Source organism: Chionomys nivalis, chromosome 21 (genome assembly GCF_950005125.1).
Source record: "Chionomys nivalis chromosome 21, mChiNiv1.1, whole genome shotgun sequence".
NCBI lineage: Eukaryota > Metazoa > Chordata > Mammalia > Rodentia > Cricetidae > Chionomys > Chionomys nivalis.
Genome location: NC_080106.1, coordinates 9,304,704 through 9,326,955, shown reverse-complemented (window position 1 = coordinate 9,326,955; position 22,252 = coordinate 9,304,704). Strand labels below are relative to the sequence as shown.

General features: G+C 54.0%; 1 protein-coding gene across 3 annotated transcripts in view; it reads left to right on the top strand.

The window, feature by feature from the left end:
• The window catches only part of Gse1 (Gse1 coiled-coil protein), a 343,505-nt gene that overhangs the window by 110,761 nt on the left and 210,492 nt on the right, over positions 1-22,252 (top strand). For all 3 annotated transcript variants that reach the window (XM_057754212.1, XM_057754210.1, XM_057754209.1), the window contains exon 2: positions 9,142-9,331. In XM_057754212.1, the coding sequence (XP_057610195.1) occupies positions 9,142-9,331 (190 nt within the window). The remainder of the gene's footprint in view (positions 1-9,141; positions 9,332-22,252) is intronic.

Sequence of the window (22,252 nt, the reverse complement as noted above, 5' to 3'; positions counted from 1 at the left end):
ACATCCTTCCTCTTGGCCTAGAGGGAGGAGGGACTATATATATAGTGAAGGAAGCCGAGGGCGAGAAAGCAGCCTCCCTATCTCTCGCTCAGCTTCTAGAATACAGAGTCTGTGGACACTGGAGCAAACAGCTTAGCTTCCCTGAGGAGCCCAGCAGCGCCAGTCACTGACCTCTGATATCAAGAGACCTTGAGCTCTGTCTGGTGAGAAAAACAAGGCCCCAAAGGGCACATCCTGTGGGATCCCGTTTGCACAGCCTGCTGGGAATAAAGGAAACAGCAGAAGGGACCTGGCAGTGGGATGTTCCAGGTCTTGTCTGGGCTGAGGCTAGGAGCCCGTGGAAGGGAGGAAACCATGGCAAATTGAGCAAACGTGCACATTCAAAGGTCTGCGCCGAATCTGTGGGTTGCCTTTGTCATGCCCCGTGCGACAGGCGCTGTAGACTGTGCTGCAGCTGTGGGGAGGACTGAAGGGCACGCAGGGTGGATCTGCCCCGTCGCTCACACCTGAAACTCACGCACCAGCAAAAGTTAAATTTCAAAAAGGCGAAAACCAGGACTGAGGAGTTGACTCGGTGTGTACATGAGAACCCCTGCTGTGCAAACACAAGGCTCTGGATTGCGATGAAAAATAATAATTTTAATAAATCACCCGCCTGCAGCCTCTGTGTGGGTGGAGGTCGGAGGACGGCTGGAGATTGCTGGCTGTCAGCTGAGCTCCAGGTTCAGTGAGAGACCTCGTCTCCAGGGAGTAAGGTGGAGAGCTGTACAGCAGGATGCCTGATGTCCAGCTGGCCTGTGCCCATGGGTGCATACTACACACACACACACAGACATGCACGTGTACACACACACACACACACACAGAGAGAGAGAGAGAGAGAGAGAGAGAGAGAGAGAGAGAGAGAGAGTTTTAGATCACATGTCTCTGTGACTCAGAGGCCTCCAGGGTAAGGAGATCTTTCATTCTTGTCCTGTAGCTTCTCTGACTTCCTCCTGACAAGGCCCTGTTGCAGGGCCTTTGTTCTGACAGTTTCCTTGGCCTGAAACACTGCTCTCCAGCCCTGCAAATAGCCTTTCTGTGACTCAGCTTTGCCTCTTCCCTGAGGTGTCCTGGGGATGCTGGGCTAGACCCTGACTGCTCAGAGGAGGAGGATGGTCTGAGGTAACAGATCTGATGCCCCTTATGGTCCTTGGATGTGGTGGGTGGGGCAGTGCCCAGTTCTACTTAGGAGGGGACCTAGGGTCCAGGAGATCTTACTGAGGAAGAGGTTGGGACTTTGGGGATAAGGGATAGGGACACTGGGTGTAGAGGCTTGTGATGGTGACTGACAAACTATGTACCCTTCCCCAGCACTCTGTACCCAGCTTGGCCTGCCTGGGAACCTGGTCCACAAGCCTGGTGGGGTCATTCTTTGGAGCCATGGCAGGGACAGTTGCTTAGAAAACAGTATGGCAGGAAAGACTGGCCAACCCTGGGCAATGTGCCCATGACCCTCAGCTGGTTCACTCCATGGAGCCCTTACTTGACCAGTCTCCCTCATGGCCACCCAGGTGGCTGACGCTGCTCATTCCGCAGACATGGAAGCCAGAGCCCAGAGAGGTGCAGTCATTTGACTGTGGGTGGGGCGTTCACAACTGCTGGCCAAGTCTCTGTTGAGTTCCTGTAGGACTGCGTTCTCATGGCCCAAGTGTGGGGGGGACAAGCAGGTGGGTACACCAGGCAGCTTTAGAGTGGGTCTATCCTCCTACAGCCCCTTGGGGCACAGCCTGCAGATTTAGGTACCCCAGAGGCTGTAGGGGCCCCACCATCATTACAGCTTCTCCCTGTGTGGCTTCTGCCCATGCCGAGGCCAGGCCACTTATCCTCACAGCCTGATCTTCTGCTGCCTGTCTCCCCCTCACTCCTTCAGACCGACCAGCAAACAAAACACTGCGGTGCCCATTTGCACTCATTGTGGAAGATTGGGCCCAGCTGGCCTGTCTGCTCTGTGAGGTTAGGGATCGTTAGCTGTTTCCTTGACTGCTGTATCTATCCCAAGCACAATATCGGACACATAGTAGGTGCTAATAAAATGGGTGGGGGATGGATGATGGGTGAATGGGTGGATTTGTGAGTGGGTGAGTGAGTGGGTAGGCGGATGGATTGAAGGACAGTTTGGGTAGGTGGGTGGGTGGATGGATGGATGGATGGGTGCGTGGGTGTGTGGGTGGGTGGATATAACAGTGGATGGACAAAAGGAGAGTGGCATGTTATAGAGAACCCCTTCGGGCCACTCGCATGGCTCTTGGATCAAAACATTGGGAACAGACTTGGCAGTGGACCGTGTTTGAGAAAGCTCTCCTGTCTCAGATGGGATGGGGCTTTAGGGGACTGTATGAGCAGAGCCCAGCAGTGGATGATGGACAGTGGAGACCTCTAGGAGTGGAAGATGGGCCCCTAGGAGAGACAAGGAGTTGGGCTCCTGTCTGAGTGTCTGGCTGCTTCTTCCCTTAGCCTTGACTGTGACCTTCCAAAGAATGACTGCTCCCTCCCTTCCTCAGACACCAGGACCAGGCTGGATGAGCTGCCTGATTTCTGCTTATCCCAGACTCATTTCCCTATCTAGATCATGGCATGGTCCCACTCCCTGCCAGACTACCTGGCAGAATCGCTGAACAGTTCCCTGCTCTTGCTCTGTGCACACGTTCGTTCCTTTGTCCAGGCGCTTAGATGACTGCAAAACCTGAAAGCAGAGACAAGAATCTCCCATCTTTCTTGGTGTGCCCTTTGTCCCCTTGACCTTCTGTCATCCCCAAGACTGGTGGGTTTGAGGACTCCTCCTCCAGCGTGAGTGATGGGGAAGAGACCCCCAGCTGCGCTCCTTGCCAAGTGGATGTCTGCACCCACCGCAGCCCCAGCCGGAGCTGCAGCCGGAGCGCCCCTAATTGCCAGCACAGATGTGGAAGCCACCAGCCTCCCCTGTGCGTTCGGCTGTGCCATGTGCTTAATTAGCCCCTGATTACTCATTTGCTGGGTGCCGTGTGTATTCCATATCTAATAACTTTCCAATTACGCCTGGCCGCTGCGCTCGCACTAACCCTTTAGCTGTCTGCTGGTTGGGGACTGTGCGTGCGGCAGTGCTGTGCTCTGGGCTGAAACCTCCCCCCGCTTAGTGCAGGATCTGGAGTTCTCTGCCTACATTATGGAGCCATCAGAGGGAATCAAGGGCATCAAATGATGCTTCTGAGCCTCTGACATGCCATCTTGCAAGTCTCACTGGAGCTGGGCGAGTGCGGTTTCTAATGATGATGCAGCCGTGGTGGGGTGGGCAAAGGGAGTGGGGCTCCTGGGGGCAGAACTGGCTTGTTCCTTCCTTCCCGCCATCATTGGCAGCTGGTACTGGTCCTGTGACCTGTATGCCCCTGGCAGGTCTTTGGAGGCTGGCTGGTGCCCTATGAGGTAGAGGGAGCAACCTTCCTTCCCGCCCTTGACTTATTTTCTGCGTGTGGCTTTCTCCTGGGCTGTGGGAGGGTGGCACAGGATTCTCTGATGCCATCGGTGCTGCCACCTGCCCCTCACTCCCCCACCGTAATTCCCGGCTCCATGGCTAAGCTTCCTGGTAAACCAGCATCCTGATGGTAATCCCCCTGCCCCACCCCCACCCTGTTGCCTATAATGCAAAACCTGAGTCCTGATGGGGCATGGTCTCCACTGGCATTTTTGCACCTGACAGCACACAATTCCTTCTGAATTTGTGGCTCAGACCTTAGATATCTAAGTGTCCTTGGAGAACTGGACTGACCTCTGTGCCTCAGTTTCCCCCACTGCAGATGAGTAGTGGGATTGGCTAAGCTTAGACAGGCACATCCTTGAGGTCATGACCTTCCCCATGCCTATGCCCTGAACTGTCAAAATGGGCCTGGTCATGGACTACCAGCACTGCCTAGCATGGGAACAGCTAAGTCCCTAAACTCTGCCGTCCCTCTTGGAAGCAGCACCGTGTTGGCACTTCCAGGCTGTGGAGGAAATGAAGCCACACTACTAAGATCTCCCAGCATGGGAGAGTTGCTGAGCCCTGGCCCCAGGCAGGCTGGGAGATGCACGCAAGCCTGGAACCAGGGGGAAGAACAGTCCCTCTAACAGCTAGTGCTAGACCCCAGTGTCTTGCTTGGCAGCCTCCAGGCTGCTGCAGGGCCTCAGCTTGAAGCCTGTTCTTAGAGATGCATGGCTGGTTTGCTAGACAAGGGGGGACAGGAAGACGGATGCTAACCGAGAAAGGGTGACATGAGAGGTCCCACGTGACAACTCCATTAATGTGAAACGTCCCCAGTAGGAGAGCGTATAAAGGCAGCGTGGAGCACTGGCTATAGAAGCTGAGAGAGCCTGGGCGAGACAGGGAGCGACTGCCCTGGGGGCTGGGAAGACAGAAAGATTGACCTCCAGGAGTGTGGGGGAGATGGAAGAAGGCTCCAAAGATAATGTCCCCAGAGTTAACTGGGCAAAACATTCAAAATGGGTTGTGGAGACAACCCTACAACTCCACAAATTTACAAAAAGCCGTTAACTAGGACTATTTATTTATATTGCATGCATTTAGTGTGTGGAGACACACGTATGTGCCACCGTGTGCTTGCATTTAGTGTGTGGGGACACACGTATGTGCCACCGTGTGCATGCATTTATATGTCTCTCTGCTGTGGGTGCTGGAGATTGAACTCAGTTTATCAGTTTTGACAGCAAGTAGCTTTACCTGCTGAACCATCTCACCAGCCCCAGAGCTGCATCATTGAAATACTTGCTACTAAATTAATCTGGGTTCAATCCCCGACATTGGGGAAAAAAAGATAGTAGATAAACTGTATAATATATGAAGTGTATTTCAATAAAACTTAAGATAGTAGAGATTTCTTTCCAATTTAGAGAGACCTTGTGAGCTGATAAAAATTAGTTAAGTAGAATTGGGTCCTGATAGAACACACATCCATATGCACACACATGCACAGAATGCACACACACACACACACACACAGACACTCACACAGGCATGCACCCATGCACTAGCGTGCACACCCCGACACATGTACACACGTGTCCTTCTCCATTTGAACAGGAATACAATGTCTGCCTCTTTCCTCCCCTCCTGACATTATCTGGCATGGCATCCTCAACAACCACTTGAATTCCTTGGAGAAAGCATGGTGATGTGGGAGTCCATGAGGGATATGGATTGCAGACTGTGAACCCCTTTTTATTTTGGAGAGACATAGAAATATCCTTCTTGGCCTCTGGCCACCAGCTGACCAATGCTAACTCAGTGGTTGCTGCCCATGGAGGTTCCGGGGACCATGGCCTTTATCCAGCCAACCATTCAAAGTCAGGTGTGCCCCGTGTGTGGCCCTGTGATGCCGTGTGCCAGGGTCCTCTGGAAAGGGAACGTGAGGACAATAGTACATGCCCCAGGCATCATAGCATTTTATGGAGACCAGAGGAGGACCAAGGCAGAGAGGAGACTCAGGTAGGCAGGCTGCTTTCCGTTAGCAGTTGTGTTCAGTTTGGCTGAGGAAGGTGAGGAAGGATGGGTGGGAGACTTAGCATGTGATGATCTACAGCCCCTGCAGGCACATCCATTAGCCCTGATCAGGCTCCCCTGGGAAGAGGGAGGAGTCAAGTGTCGTCACTTCCGACAACAGTCATATAGCATAGCAAGAAGACCTAGGCCAGAAGAAGGACCGGCATGTGGTCCTCTGATCCAGGCTCACACTGCTAGGCAGACAGCAGAACCAGGCCACACATGGTTCTAGAGCTTAGCATATGGCAGGGCAGGGACATGTGAAGCCATCAGTGCTGGCAGCTTCATCCTCTGGAGATTCGGCTGGGGCAGAGCCATGGCTCTGTGACCACGGCTGTGGTCTGTCTGGGTTGTTGACCTCCAGGACAGAAGGCTGTGGTGAACGACCATTTTCAAGCTATCCCAGAGATGTGTGCTTCCTGCTTTCCGGTCTCTGTCCCCAAGTGGGCCTTGCTGGGGGATTTGATAGCTCTGTGTGTGACTTTGAGAGACGTAGCATGGCTCCAAAGCCCTGGCTTACTTTCCTACCTAAGTGCAAATCGTTTTCTCAGCTGCCGATGTTCCTCAACAAAAAGAATGCAACCTTTAAAGGTAGCACTAGATGCTTGCAGAAGCACCTGAGATGCATGAAGGGACAAGCGTCCTTCAGCCTGACTCCTGCTGACCCTGAGTAGGGCCGTCTTCTGCATCCTTGCTGCTGAGCACCTTCATGTGGGTTACGGTCTTGCCCTGTGGGGTGGTTTGTGGCCCCTTAAGAAAGGGCTGATGTCTGTCATAGCCTCTTTGTGACAGTAACACACAGTAGGTCTAACACACAGTCGGGCTGCCGCTTGGGTCTTAGTTAGTTCCAGATGTAATCAAGTTGACAACCAAGAATAACCATCGCATACAGATAATGTTGATGGGTGGATGAACAGATGGGAGGATGGATGAATAGATGGATGTTGGGTGGATGGGTGGACAGATGGACTTGTAGATGGGTCAGTGGGTAGAGGAACAGATAGAGCCAGGCTGGGCCCAATCACATGGTTCTTGATATGACATCCCCTATGTCCAGGCTGCTGTCCTTCCCTGCCAAACCTTACTCCCCTTGAAGGCCATGTTCAGATTCTACCTGCTCCAGGAAGCTCTCCTGGATCTCCCCCCTCTTGGGCAGTCCTCCCACCCAGCCCTTGAAGTGCCGTCCCCACCCTCTGTCTCTGCCCATGACTCCTGATTCCCATCTGCTGCTTCTGTTTAAAAACCTCATCCCCCAGTTGCTTCATAGCTGACTGAGGTCACAGCCAACTTCAAAGCCCCAATTACTGTGCAAGTTCAGACAGGTTGCTGTGCCAATTCGCTGACAAGGGGGCAGCTGGAAGGTTCACCACGTGAGTCTGTGAAAAGGCTTGGACTGGTGCCAGCACATAGTAGGTACTCAGCAAAGAGCCTTCCTTCCCCTTGTGTGCTAGACTCAGTACCAGTTCCCACTTCTACACCCACAGCCCCTTCCTGGGGTGCCACAGTGTGCCCAGCTTCTTTGCCCCAGCAAGACCCTGCTGGTTCTTCTACTCTAGGAGAAAAAGCGGGTCACGGGTAGGGAACAAGCCTGCGGTGTTCGCAACCCTCCACCTCCCTCCAGCCTGTCCTCAGAGGCCATCACAAGGACATTGCCTGATTTGACCCATAAGCCCTCGCTGGCAGCAGGAATCCCTGGCTGGTGGCATAGCCTTCTGCCACCCCCTCATGAATGTGGCAACGCTGTGTCTGTCTGTCTTTAGTTTCACCCTGATAGAATTTTCCACGGTGATTTAGGACAAGGTTGTGAAGTAGCCAAGCCCCTACAGGGGGTACGTTAGAGCTTGGGGGTCCCTGCCACTCCAATGGACTCACCCCAGGTTCCAAGAAGCAAATGAATGAATGAAGAAGAAGTGATATGCTTGGTCCAGCATGCTGCCTCCTGGCTCAGGCTGCGTGCCTGCCCTGGGCTTGGGGGTAGGGATGGGGGCGTGCAGCTGGGCAGTGTCTCCATATGGATCCTGTAAATTAAAACATTCCAGGAAACAGCGCAGTAAATTCATCTGCCTCTTGCCTGCAGGGCTGGTGGGGGCGAAGCTCGCCTCAGGAACTCCGAACATCCGTCTCACTTAGTGTGCTACTCCTACGGAACTAAGCCCTGGGAAAAAAAAATTAAAAAAATAACTGGATGAACAGAAAATGACTTCTCACCAGCCCTGTGCTCTCAGTGGGGAAGAGGAGGGGCCGCCAGCCTGGGGCTGGCTCCCTGTGGCCCAAATTGCCTGTGGGAGCTGAACTGGCCCCAGCTACTCACTTAGACCTGGGAATCCCCCCGCCCTGGGCTGACCCTGCTTGTGATCTCAGTCTCCTTTTTCGAGGCCCCTTTTTGAAACCTCAGGTTTCCCCAGCCTTGGAGTGTGTGTGTGTGGGGGGGCAACTTGAATAGTCAAGGTCACAGGCAGAAGGAAGTGTGTGTGGTAAGTAGGAAGGGGGTTAGAAGGGAGACAGCCAGGTACTGTGGTATGGGGGTTGGGGCCACTTCTGTCTGGGGTGAGAAGGTTCTAAAGATGGATATGGTGATGTGGGACAGCACTGTGGTAATTTGTGAATTCTGTGTTGGGTACATGGTTCTGCAACTTAAATCCATTCAGAAGAGGGTCAGTGAGATAGCTCAGCCAAGAGAGGTGCTTGCTGGCAGCCTGATGACCTGAGTTTGACCCCTGAAATCCACACAGCAGGAGAGAACTGACTCCCATATATTGGGCTCTGATATTTGAGCCTAACTCAAGCAAGTTGGGTGTCCTGGTGAGGACTAGATGCCTGTGCGCAGATGGCTGTCTCTGCAGAGACTGTCGATTCCATAGAGGTGTAGGCTGTCTGGTCCCCAAGGCTACCTACCATTCATGTGTTCCTCTGACTCCATGATGCAGAACCATTGTGTCAGGAGGTGAGGCCAGGCGGACTTGTGGTATAAAGGGGACGACACCAAGCAGTAGCTCCTCTCTTCCATGAAAGATTCCAAAGATGGAGTCCATGAGTTCCTGAGCCCTCTCCACTCACTCTGTGGCATGGGGAACCTCACCCATGCCTGAAAAGCAGTCATAGCAGAACCTAGAAAGGATGCTGTATGATCTCTGGTCTCAAGGAGACTGGTCCCCAGAGGACTTGGGGAAGTGACATCCCCACTAATCTATGGGGTGCAGCTGAGATAGCCAACCCAGCTTCCTAAGCTGAACACCAGGGTCCTGTGGTGAACTGCACAATGGCATCTAGATGTCCCCCAGGGACAGGCTGCATAAAGTTGGATCCTGGTGCATCTCCCCACAACTTTCTCTTAGACACCAGGGTGCCTACCAAAAGCTAGGACCTTCTATGTCAGAATATCAAGAGATAGACACATAGTGTTATAGCATCCATTATCTTGTATCCTGGGGTCCATGGCTAAGCAATGAGGGTACAGGCTGTCTTCACTGTTTGAAGCCAGCTCAGCTGGACTGCTGACTACAGAGGTCAGGCCACAGTAAGGAAGGAATAGCAAGATAGCCCAAGGCCTCTTTCCTTCCTGACTCATTTGTCCCCTTCTTTCCTTATAGGTCACCTCTGCCCCTCTGGAGACACCTGCAATTGTCCATGCTCCTGCATCAGAGCCTGAGCTACAGCCGGTGCCCCCCACAGATAGTCTATCCAGGGGCACCAGGACCACCCAGGAGCTGCGGCCAGTGCCAAGCCAGCAGAGTAGCCGGGACAGCTGGGATGGCGACGGAGCAGACCTCATAGCCACAGGTAGTGTCATGTTTTGCGTCTCTGCATATAGACTGGGCCTGAGCCAGCCCCTGGGCTGTGGCTCTGGAGCTGAGCTGGGGTACTAAGGTCAGAGTTGGTTCCACCTCATACTCTTGGCGCTATAGGGCTCGAGTCCGCTTGTTGGGATTTGGAATATTCACTTCATTGTCTGTGGTGAATTTACCTGTGCACTGACTGATCGTTCGTGCCTGTAAATGCCGTCACAGCAAACATGAGCCTGCAGGTTGTTTCTGGGGAAGGTGGGTATGAGTGCCAACCGTCCTAGGCACTTGTGAAGGCTTCCCTAGTGCTGGGCCAGCAGGCATGAGGATGTCCATGCCGGGGCTTCCCAGCTTGGTGCCCTTATACTCCTCTCTTGTCGTTCAGTGGCTTTCGAGGGAGCTGTGGCCAGGGTGGCTCTCCTGATCCCATGGATCTCTTGTGAGCTCCTAGGACCTTTTCTGTAGGTTCTGAGGATATGGTGGACATTTATATTCTTGTATCCTCTTCTTAACGTCCTGGAGAGCCACACCGGACCATGAGAGACTCTCCGGAGCAGGCTGTAGTAGAGAGGACCTGTGGGAACCTGATCCATGCTGTCCCTGGGGAGGAGTAGAAACTCAAGGACCAGCCTCGCCACCAAGGGGGTAGAGACCAGTAGCATGGCTTGCTAGAAAATGATAGGAGCTGAGGCTGGGGAAGGTGACAGGCAAGCCAGAGATGATGTGGCACACGTGTTTGGACCACCGTAGGCGCAGGCTTTGGTCTGGAGTGTTCGTCCTGCAGGTCGTCCTGTGCTGACTTCATTTCCTCTGTGAAATCGACTCAGTTCCCAGATGGACCCAACAGACCAGGTGCTTATGCCTTGGGGACCTGGGAGGCTTCAGACATTGGCAGGTGCGGGCATGGTAGCCATACAGCAAAGGAGGGGGTGCAGGGCAGATACTGCCAGAGATTGGCACCCTCTTAACCCCTACACGTGCATATTTATCCAACGTGCTCCAAGCCTTGCATCTGTGAGATGGCATGGCGAGGGGTGGGCCTGGCTTCCACAGCATGTATGGTGTCTGGCACCAAGGGAAAGGTTTGTTGTGTGTGAGCCTCAGAGCTTAGTCAGTACTGTTGGCTTCCCCAGGTCAATAGGCAGAATGTCTTGCTTATATGGGCAGCACCCTCCCTTAGCTCCACGGGCCTGCCCTTTGGAAACTGGGGTGCTCTGATTTGGCATGAGCCCTCCCACATCCAGTACATACCTTTGTGGATTGGGCCTTGAAAGCCCATGTGTCTCTGCCTTTCCTACCCACTCCTCCAAGCAAAGTCTATCCTGAGGTGTATCTGTAGGGCCTGACAATGTCCCTGGTGATACCACATTCCCCAGGGCAGGCCAGCCCATCATCATGGAGTTCTATAGAAGAGCTGGGCCACTGTGTGGGGAGAGGTGCGCCTGCTTTGGGCTGAGGGACCTTTAGCAAATCTTGTCTCCCAAGCTGAGTCTGTGAGATATGCGTGGTGGCTGGTGGTCCACGGGTTCTGTGACACCTAAGCAAGCAGAGGCTGTGTGTTTGTGTTTGTGCATGTCATTTCACGTCAGAATACTGTGCGCTGGGCTCAGGGAAGCGGAGGCACTCATCCCTGTCACACGGCTGTGGTAGGGTACTGGGATTTGAACCCTGTGTCCGGCTCCTACAATCTGCTTCCCTGTAGCCCCAGCAGTATGAATTTTGACCCAGAAAGTTCCGGGTCACAAGTTTTGGGAGTGATATTTCAGTTTCTAGTATGGAGCCATGTTTTGGAGCCTTTGGTGATAGGCCTTGTCATGTTTGAGTCCTTGACAGTGAGTGACTTTTAGGTGAGGACTCCAAGTCATCATTGTGGACTGACTCCCTCTAGAGGCTGGTACTGGACATGGGGGTAGGAACGAGAGGTGTCTGGTCACACTGGGGCCACAATCAGACATAGACCTACCTAGGACACATTCACACACACACACACGTTTCCCTTCTTTCTAGGGCTTCACACCAAGGGAGCACCACTAGGGCCTTGCTGTGGTGGCTTCAGCCAGTCCTGACTTATATGGTTATCCTCTCTGAAGGTGGTTTGGTCATGGCAGAAATGAGATATATACTGCCTGGCAGGGCTGTAAACACTTCAGCCAACCGTTCCTCAGCTCTGATTCCCTGCAAGCTTGCTATATATAGAAGTTGGAGAAAGGCCTGGGCTAGGCCAGGGCCCCCAGAAATCCCAGTGCCAAACAGTGAGTTTGGAGTCAATGGGTTGTACCCACCAAGATTCCAGAGTTCATGAGATTTGGTATCACTTAGAGAACAGGGCCACCTTTGTGTCAGGGATGGAATTGCCAATGGTGAGACTTCTGGTGGCTAACCAGACTCGTTTGTGTGGGCAGCGTCGATCCACAGGCACTGCATTAGGAGAGTCACCGCTGGTTGTAGGCACAGTTCTAGGCCATGAGGAAAAGGACTGGCATCTGCCAGGCTCTTTCAGCTCACTTCTCTGTCCTTTGAGGACCATGGTGATCCAAGCCACGGTTCCCCTAGCAAGCAAGGCCCAAAGGAACCTCGGACCGGTGGCCAGTCCCTTGGTGAGGAGGAGGATGTGGTTTGGAGTCTTGGGTGGGCAGCTGTCCCTGTAGTGTGAGGGCATCTGACTACATCGACAGCCTTGAACATCTTGTCGGACCTAGAACCATGTTAATGTGCGTATGAAATGGAAGTGGGCATGGGTTCTCAAAGCAGTTGTCCTGTGCTGATCACAGGCTCCTTGGGATGGAAGTGATACACACTATAAAGTGACTGCAGGGAGATGGCATGGAGATGGCACTGGTATCCAGGTTTCTAAGCCCTAGCCTTAGGTTGCAAAGTTCAGGATGTCCCAAAGCCTCCGCTTCTCCAGCTGCAGAATGGGCACCTTGAAAATGAGGCAATGTCAGCAGCACGACATAAACGCTCAGACCCACTGATAGCTGCAGGGCAAGGTTGCGTAGGTTACACACTCTGCAGAAGGAGTGTGTGTCATTGTTGTCTTGGTGTGTGCTTCCTGCATGGCCATGCGGGTAGCCATCTTCCCTGTTGGGCGGTGGCCTTGCACGTCCCTCTTGGGTTGTAAAACAGTTTCTCATGTGATGAGTAGTGTTACCAGCAGAGACAGTAGAAGTTGCAGTTCCCAGCGGTGAGCTGAGCTGTGTGTGCCCAAAGCCAGGCCCAACCACTTCTGGCCCCAGCCCCTCCACACCTGACACGTCAGCATCCTTACACGTGGTCAGGCCAGGCATGTTTGTCCACTGGGCCGAGACCTACCCAGGAGAACTGGGGCTTACCTGTGTGCATATGACAACCAGGGTTTGTGGCCTCATCCCCACCGTCTCCAGTGTCCCCACGCTGCAGTGGCTAGCTGAGGACCCCACGTTGTCACCAGTGTCCGGGTGCAGAAGCCTGGCCGCCACACACCAGTTTACCTTGGCTGCCATTCCTCCCGTGTTAGTCCCGTTTCTCATAGCTGTGGCCGAACACTGAAGCAGCCTCGGGGAGAAGGGTTGTTTGGCTTATGGTTTCAGTCTCCAGTTTACCATGGTGGGGATGTCATGGCGGAAGAACTTGAAGCAACTGGTCACACATTCCCTCACAGCACTGGGCCAGGCCCACCTGGTGCCATCTGCCTTTCTTAGTCTGACTTTATTCTTTCTCTGTCCCCGAGGGGTAGGGGTAACTCTGGGTCCCAAACCTGAGTTTCGGGGACTCCTCCTGAGAACACAGGTTTTGAGAAGCAGGTTCCCTGGACTGAGCGACAGCCCTGAAGAGGGTTCTGGAGGGTTTTGGGGTGCTGGGGCCTCATCTAGTGGATGTGACTATGGAGCCATGGGGTGCTAGAAGTGGACATGCACAGGTGGGGATGTCTGTCCCAACTGCCGTTCTCACCCCACCCTACCCCTTTCCTTCCTAGCCATGTGCTGTGCAGTTGGACCGTGGCGTCATTACATGCTCAGATCTGTGTTCGCTGCGTTCTGAGTGTGAGACCCAGCTCTGCATCTCCCGAGCTTCTGTTAGAAGCTGGATATCATCCTGGGCAATGGGGAACAGGGATGGTGACCTGTCTTAGGATTTCTGTCCCTGTGATAAAAACTGTCCAAAAGCAGCTTGAGCGGGAAGGAATTCATTTGGCTTACCTGTCCCAGGAACAGTCCTATGAAGGAGAAGCCTGCCCCCACAATGCACACCTGAGGAACTGGTTTGTTCCTCATGGCTTTCTCAGTCTCCTTTCTTACACAGCCCAGAACCACATTGCCTAGGGTAGCAGCACCCACAGTGGCCCGAACCCCTCCACATCAATCAAGAAAATGCCTTACGGGCCTGACACAAACAATCTGAGGAAGGCATTTTTCTCTGTTAAGGTTCCTGTTCCCAGATAACTTGTGTGTAGTTTGTGTCAAGCTGACAAAAGATTAAGTAGCACACTGACCATGAGAAGGCCAGAGCCAGCCGTGTCTAAAGAGTAGCGCGAAGCCAGCACACAGGATGAGGGCACTGGCTTGTCACCAGCAACCCTCCCCCTTCCTCTTCCTTGTTAGGAAAATGGGCTTCTGGCCGAGGCTGTGTCGGTCACTGGGAAGGCAGGGGGGTCCTCAGCTGGCAGAGTGCCCACGGCAGCACGATGCAAGCTGAGCACAGTGGCACCAGGCACACAAAGGTTTCGCCTATGGCTAGTGAGCTGCAGCTGCCCCAGCGGGTACAGAAGGGGATGCTGCTGCTGCTTCTCATTGCCACCACTCCCCTGCCGCAGCAGGACTGCCTGGGCTCCCGTCACACACTGCACTGTGCCATCCTTCCCTTGAGTGCTGCCAGTGGAACTGGGGTCCAGTGTCTGGCTCCCACTAGCAATGATTTGCATCTTCTTGGGAACTTCTCATAATACTGGAAGCTTGGCTTGCAAGTCAGGGCAGGAAATCTAGAAGCTTCTAAAGGCACCGCTAGGGAGGGAGGCTTTTCACCTAGAGAAGGCCTTGAATCCTCTCAGCACACTGGGGCTCATAGGACCTAGGCAGAGCCTGGTAAGCCCTCCCTCCTTCCGTTCCTTCCTCCCTCTCTCTTTCCTTCCTGTTTTAGTGGGCGTTTGGTTTTGACACATGGTCTGCCTGTCTCTGTAGCCCAGGTTAGACTGGAACTCTCCATCCTCCTGCCTTAGCCTCTCTTGAGCTAAGATGACCAGCATGTGGCACCATGCTCAACCAGGCCTGGGTTCTGATGAATCCACTGACTGGGGTGTTCCCTGAGGCCTTTGAGAAACACTGGCCCTTATCAATGTCCTGAGCAACCATGTCTGATTTCCCTCCCCATGCTCCCTTCCTCTCTTTAAAAATTGTTTTGTTTTGTCGAGTGGCGGTCTCATTCTTGAGTCCGAGCTGGTCTTGAACTCACGGTCCTGCTGCGGCAGTCTCCTGCTGCTGAGCTGACAGGCCTCCTGTGTCCCCATCCCTGGTGGATCAGCCTTCCTCCTGTGACGGCTCCTACCCACTGGGATCTGCTGTCTTGACTCTACTGCCTGGCTGTGTGTGCCTGCCGCCAGTTTTGTTTTTCATGAAACAAAGAGGCAAGGGGATTTAGTGTGGGCAGCTGGAAATGGTAACCCAGCTGTTGGCTCAGACGCAATGACATCCCGATGGCTTGTGATCAATGTACCTCTGTGCCTGGTGTGCTGTGGCCCAGAGGCGATACTTGCTGTCAACGGGAACTTCTACTCCAGAAGGTTGCAGATGGAAAAGATAGATTGAGGGGTTGGGAAGGGGCCTGGCTCAGCTGGCATTAAGGACCTGAGTTCTGTCCCCAGCACCCATGCAAAAACTGGGTGTGTTGGTTCACACGTGGGATCCCAGAATTAGGCAAGGGAAGACCCAAGGATCCCCAGGCTTGCTGGCCAGCCAGCCTAGCTCAGTTGGTGAGTTCCAGACCAATGAGAGGCCCTTTCTTAAAAAATAAGATGAAAGTTGAGACAGCTGACATCAGTGTCTGACCTGCAAGGGTGCACACATGTCCACCTGCCCCTGTGTATACACACATGCGTGTAAACACGTACAAAGACTATGGGTGGAGCCACCAAAGTGTCCTTTGTGGGCCCTGGGATGAGGTGTCATGGGGCTGTCACATACCCTAAGGAGAGAGTACCATAACCAGCCTGGCCCTGAAGGCCACATATGTGTGACACTTTCCCTATGCTCCTAGGGGCTTCCATCCTAACCTTCCAGCTTTTCGCTCCTGCTGATGGAAATGCAACGTCTCCTCAGCTTTATTCCCGTGAGTGTGTTCACAGGTACTTCCTGAGCACCTGTTGTATGCCACAAAGTCTTTTAGACCCAGAAGTACACAAAACAAGACTCAGGGCCCAGTACTCAAGAACTCTAGAGAAGAGCTCTACAGAAGGCCATGCCTAAAGAATGCCCCGTGGTATCCCAGTCAAGGGGGAGAGGTTCAAAGGTCGGAGGTATGCAGCCTCCAGGAAGCAGGGACCAGGGTTCCCTGTGCCTGGCACACACAGCACAAGGGGAGGGGACCCACAAGCTTTTTTTTTTTTTTTTTTTTTTAAAGATTTATTTATTATGTATACAATATTCTGCCTCCATGTATGCCTGCACACCCGAAGAAGGCATCAGATCTCATTACAGATGGTTGTGGGCCACCATGTGGTTGCTGGGAATTGAACTCAGGACCTCTGGAAGAGCAGTCAGTGCTCTTAACCTCTGAGCCATCTCTCCAGCCCCGACCCACAAGCTTTTACTGGGTGAATGGGAGCTGGGGCCTGTGGGACAGTGGGAGGAGGAAGTCAGGTCTGGTGATCCCAGCTGTGTGCATCCAGGTGGCTCCTTAGCCTACTCCAGAACCTTCCTTCTCTCCAGCCTGGGCTGGCCAGTCCAGTCATCATGTGTGCTTGGTGCAGGAGCTCTGAAGGTCGAGTGAACGTTTCATGTCCCTGGTGAGTAATCATAAGAGAAACTGCAGAGACGGCCTAGCGTTTAAGAGCACTGGGCTGCTCTCACAAAGGAACCCGAGGTTCAATTCCCAGCACCCACATGAGATAGTGCACAGCCTCAGGTAACTCTAGTTTCCAGGGATCTGGCGCCCTCTTCTGGCCTTCAGGAGGACTTGTTGGAGGTGGTCCATTTACACATAAATAAAAATAAACAAATCTACAGTAAACCCAGGACTGGGTGTTTGTGTACCTCAGCCAAGGGCCCCTCAAGGTCACTGCTGGGCTGTTTTGGAGGATGTGGTAGACCCCGAGTTCCTCCAAACACTTGTAGAAGCGTATTTATTGAATGATAGGGTGTGTACCACATGTGTCTGGGAACAGGAACCTTCCTGTCACACCACTTTCCTGTGGTTGCTGTCACTTGTCACCTGGAACTTAGTGGCTCCAAACACGCTTCTTCTCTTTAGGCTAGAGGTCAGAGGTCTCAGCTGGGTTTCAAGTTAAAGCCTCACAGGCTATTTCCTCCCACACACTCCATGGTAAGATCTGCCTCCCTTCTGCCCCAGCCTCTGGAAGCCTCCGAGGTCCTTGACGTGTGGCCCTTTCCATACAGGTAGTGACCCGCCTGGCTAATCTGGATGCTTCTTCTGCCTAGGGTTTGTATCTCAGCTGCAGCCCTTTGTTCGGTGAAGTGGTCTTCTGTTCACACCTTCAGGATGAGGCCGAGTCCTCCAGAGCCTGCTGGCTGGCCTTCCGTACCAGTCACCCTGGCTGGGCTGACGGTGTCTTTAGCCACCCCCCCCCTCCTGTAAACAGTGAAAGATTGAGTGGGGATGGGCGGGGTGGACTGGAAATGTGTCTCTAATTCAGGCAGTTGCAGGACAGTGGGGTCACTCCAGAACTCTGGGGTGGTGGGCCTAGCCTGTGAGCTGTAAGGATGGCCTGCATTTGGACCCCTCTGGTTCCCACTATCAAGCCGCTTTGCTGAGCAGGTGGGACTGAGGGTGGATTCTTGCCCATCCTGGGTAGAAGCTGTGGATGCAGTTTGTTACTGGCCCAGGAGCACAGCCAGCCGCCCAAGCCGCCCAGTACCTGGAGTGGGTGGGGGTTAGTCCTAGGAACCAGGCTTCACAGAGATCTTGATAGAGGTTTTTTTTTTTTTTTTTTTTTTTTTTTTTGACCCAGCCTATACTACAGAGCAGCTGAGTAGCTGAGTCCTGGTCCCCATCTCCCACCAGGTTCAGCTCCCTCTCCCCTTAATGTACTAAGATGGACTCCAAGAAGGAGCAGGCCACAGAAACAGCACTGTGTGGCTGGAGCGCTCGAGGGAGAAGGGAGCTGAGAGTGGATCCCCGTCAGCTGAATAGGGCAGAGAGCGGGTTCTCCAGGGAAAGATCCAAGACTCTAGACCCAGAGATGCTGGAGTCTTCTTTTTCTCCTCCCTCTGGAGGACTGTGTCCCTTTGTCTCCCATGGCCGTCTACACTCTTCCCCCAGCAAAGAGCATGCACTGGGCCCTGTGGCCTGCAGGCTGCCGCAGCCCCCCTGGGGAAACCCTCAGAGCCCACCCAGTCTTCTGCTCTGTGGAGTCTCCTTTCCAGTATGCCTTTCTCTTCCGAGCCTTCCCCGTCTTACGCATTTAGGCATGTGCTGACACACATTCCTGACACCCTGTCCCTGAAATTGTTTCTTTGACCCTTGCAAGTTATCTTGACCTCCTGTGGTACCAGTGCTGAGTCATTACGGGAATGCGAGCTGTCCAGGTGAGCCTCTGGGTCGTCTCTGCTCTCCAGAGCATGGGCCTCCTCCTCTGCAGTCCTGTCTTGGTCAGCTGAGTTCTGCCAGCAACTAGACGAATCAGGACTGTCGGGAAATGGCCGCCACCACCGAGGGCCTGGCTCCCGCGTGCAGTCAAAGTGGCTGTGCCAGGTGGGGTGCTGGGGAGCAGGAGGAGGCCTGCTGGCTCTGCTGGGCAGAGGCTTGCACCCAGCTCTGAGTGTGGACTTAACTCGGAGATGGCAGGAAGAGAATGGAGAGGCAGGGAGAAGGGAGCCCTCGCATGACTCAAGCCACTGCTGTCGCCCCCCCCACACACACATACACACACACAACCAGGCCAGGCTTCAGGCTGGGCCAGTCACTTCTCATAGACCAGAGGAACTTAGGAAAGTTCATCCACCACAGCAAGTCTCAAGGAAAGCCTGCACCAGCCTGGAGGAGGAAGTGTGGGTTTTGGGACTGATGCCCAGACATGGAGGCCTGCAGTCGGATGTGGGGTGGCAGAGGGAGGAGCCCTGACTCAGCAGTGGCAGTGTCCTGGCTCAGGGACACCAAGGTACACGTGGGATATGAGTGCTGGCCGAAGAAACAGTGCTTTGGGGGCCCACTGCCAGCCTGCAAAGTCTGAGGGGTGTGGTAGGGTATTGAGCTGACCTTCCTACAACTTGCCTCACCCTGTGCTGACCCGGAGCTGACCCTGGCACCATGCCTGCCCTCAGGCAGCTCATGAGGCCCATTGAGTCTTACACTCTCTGAGGGTGCTTGTCAGCCTGGGGCAGAGCTAGGTAAAAAATCAGAGCTGATCCCATCCATCTTCCAGGTCACCTGCTGTTCTAGAAGCAGGAAGACCAACCATGGAGCCGTGTGGGGCTACAGAGTCCCTGGAAGGTCAGAGGCGTGCTTGGGGCCTGGGTGTCCGGAGCAGGTGACTCTGAGGTCCTGGTACTCCTGGTCCCTTTCCCCACTTCCTTCATCCCAGTGAGTTTCACAGTCAGCAGCAGTGATGGCTGTGGGGACCCAGACTGTGGTGGGTCCTGGTTATGACCCATTTTCCCCTGGTGTGGAGTGCAGTTTACAGACTATGAAGGGGACACAGTCTACCTGGCTTGCAGTGTTTGTTTTAGGTAGTGAGTGACCTGACCCTGAAAGTATTCAAGGAGATTGAGTCCCACAGGTGTCTGTGGTGACAGGGTTTGTGTCAGCAATGGTGGCAATGTTTGGCGACTCCTGGGGCCAGTTCCAAGCAGTTCTATGTTCTTATAGGTCAGGCCCATGGTCATCTGGGGCACTGGGACTTGGACAGAGTCTGTGGTACTGATTGTTTCTTTGTGCACGGCCCTTCGCCTGCCCTGTCCTTGGCCCTGTCCTCCTGTCTGGGCTAACCTAGCTGGCCACTAGCCCTGTCCCCAGCCTCTAGGTGGCCACTGCTTGTGTGGTCCTGGATTGCCTCAGAAGAAAGGTGCTGAGCTCTGGTGGGCAAAGGGTGGCCTCTCCCAGCTCCTCCTGGGCCCTTCGGTGGTTGCTGTGCCTAGACTTCTGAACCCCCTGAATTCCATGTTTCCCTTAGCTATGAGGGCAAAGGGCTCTTGCCCGACTTCCTTGGCCTGAGCTGAGCACATTGGCACGCACCCAGGTGCCACGACCAGATGAGAATATTCGTGAGAACTGTGGACAAACTACAACACATGTCAGCACGGTAGTTCGGTGAGCATATCACCTGTGTATCCTGCTGGCTGAGTGGCTGCCCTGCTGTGCCACAGGGAATATGACAGAGACAAGAACTTTGGCAGGGTGGTGAGGGCAGAAGATATCTGGATAAGCTTGTCTTCTTGATGACGGTGGTAGCTCACTTTCCCTTGTGGCGTCCAGAAGACCACGAGGGCCCCATTCCCCACCAGAGAAAGCATCACAGTGAGAAGCAGAATTCTGGTTACTACTGGCCGAGGTGTAAGTCCTAGGTTCATCACAGAAAGCTGTGTGCCTCGGACTGTCCTCCTGCCTCTCTGGGCTTCGTCCTATGCTAGCAGAGTTGACAGTGTCCCTGCTGGTTTGTGGATGGATGGGACCAGTGAGACCCCTGACAGGCTCAGGCCTGTAGCTTCCAGCGTCCTTGAATTGTCCTTGTGCTCTCCGTACCCAGTGGCTCTTGAGTACAAGGGTCACCTCCTAAACCCCTTCCCTGTCCCTCTGATTTTGTCTGACCTTTTCACAGGTGAGGGGAAACAGGGACAACACTGTCCTTGGGGGAAGGACACTCCTGAGCCTCACCTGGCAGAGAGCCAGTGAGGGAAAGCAGGGAGAAAGTGTCAAGCAGTCAGCTGACAACACCAGCCCCATTCCCATCCCGGTCTCATGGGCCTGAATGGGCCCCTCAGGACCAAGTGTGCTGGTGTTTGGCCAGGTCTTGACAGAAGGGACTGGCCAGCTTGGAAGCTGGATCCGGAAAAAACTTCAGACATCAGCGCCTCTTGTCCCAGCACTCCCAAGCCAGACCAGGATAGCAGGTTGTCATGTACGTCCCCTCTCCTCCACTCACAGAGGCAGCGCTAGCCCAGTCCCCTTCCCCTCTGTCCCCTTTCCAGCACACCCTGAGGAGAGAAGTGGTATGTATCAGGAACCTCTTGTAGTGACTTTCGGTGCCTCGGCTCCACCATGACCCCCTCTTGATAGAGGTAGAAACAGAGGCTCCTCAAAAAGAGATAAAAGCCTAAATTTTCCTTGGGGACCAGTCCCCCACCACGGGGGCCCCTCCAGGCCCTCATATTTCTTCTTTGGGCCTTAGCAGCAGTGGCCCCGAATCATAGCCAAGTGTACCCCACACATTCCTGATCCACGTGCCCTTCCTACAAGAAACAGCCTGAGATCGTGTTCTCTCTCCTGGGAAACCTTTCAGATGTTGACCTGGAACTACCTCTCTGGACCCCAAGCCCTTGAATTACTGCTGTCCGGGACTCAGTTCCTCTGCCGCCTTTGGGGATGGTCACTAACTACCCTGGCTGGACGGGGTGAGGGTGGAGGTTGGGTACTGCCTCTCATCTCACTAATGGTAGGTTTGATTACAGACAGAGTCTGTGGCTGGGTGGTGTGGGCCACTGTGGGCTGGGGCTCTGGTCCCTGCCTCCCTGCCAGGCGTGTGGTCCTGGCTGGGGGCATAAGAGCACAGTTCTGACTCTGTTCTCTGAGCCATGGCAGGCAGGCTGTCACCGCAGTGGGCTGGGAGCTGGAGGCGAGCCCAGAAGTAGAGAGTGCCATGGCCCCTGGCACCCAGCCCTGCCAAGCCACAGGTGCCCCTGCCCTCTGGTGCGGGTGGAGGGCCCGCTGGGCAGAGAGCAGGACGTGGGAGGGGTGAATGGGAGGGGACAGAAGAGCAGAGAACGCCGAGGACACGTGTCCCAGCAACAGCCTGTGCTGCTTGCTCTGTATGGTTCTGGCTACTGTGGAGCAGGTTGGGCCCTGCACAGCCTCCATGGAGTGGGGAGCGTTTGGTGGAAACTCGATTCTGCCTGCCATCTTTTCCATTTTGACTTTAGGTTCTGGAATTCTAGTCACTCTGATTATGGGATGTTTGTGTATGTGTGTGTGGGGGGAGGGGTGATGTGTGAATGGCTGTAGATCATAGGATACCCCTTTAGGAGCCGTACACAGTAAGGGGGCCTGGGGGATGGCAGAGCACCAGAGATACCTGTGTCTCTCAGAGTGTCTCATGCAGAGTGTCTGGGCACAGTGCCCACCGTCCTTTGTGGCTCGGGTGTTTGCCTTCTCTCTCCCCTCCTAACAATGGTTCTGAACCCAGGGGTTCAAATTTGGGCTTCTGGCTGCTGCAGAGCCCTGAGGAGAGAGATGCCAGTTAAAATTCAAGACTAGCCCAGCATGGTAGTACACACCTTTAATCCCAGAGACAGAGGCAGGCAAATCTCCCGTGAGTTCAAAGCCAGCCTGATCTGCATTGCATAGAGAGTTCCAGGCCAGCCAGAGCTACCTGGTAAGATTGTCTTAGAACAAAACAAACAAACAAATGAAAAATTCCTCTCAGCTGTGTGGCCTCAAGTCCTGTAATCTCCTGTGCCTCGGTTTCCTTGTCTGAAAGTAGAGGGAGTGATAGTTCATGGTGTCAGGCATGCGAGACAGTGACAAACGTGTGTAGGAAGTGGCTGCTGCGTCTTCGCGC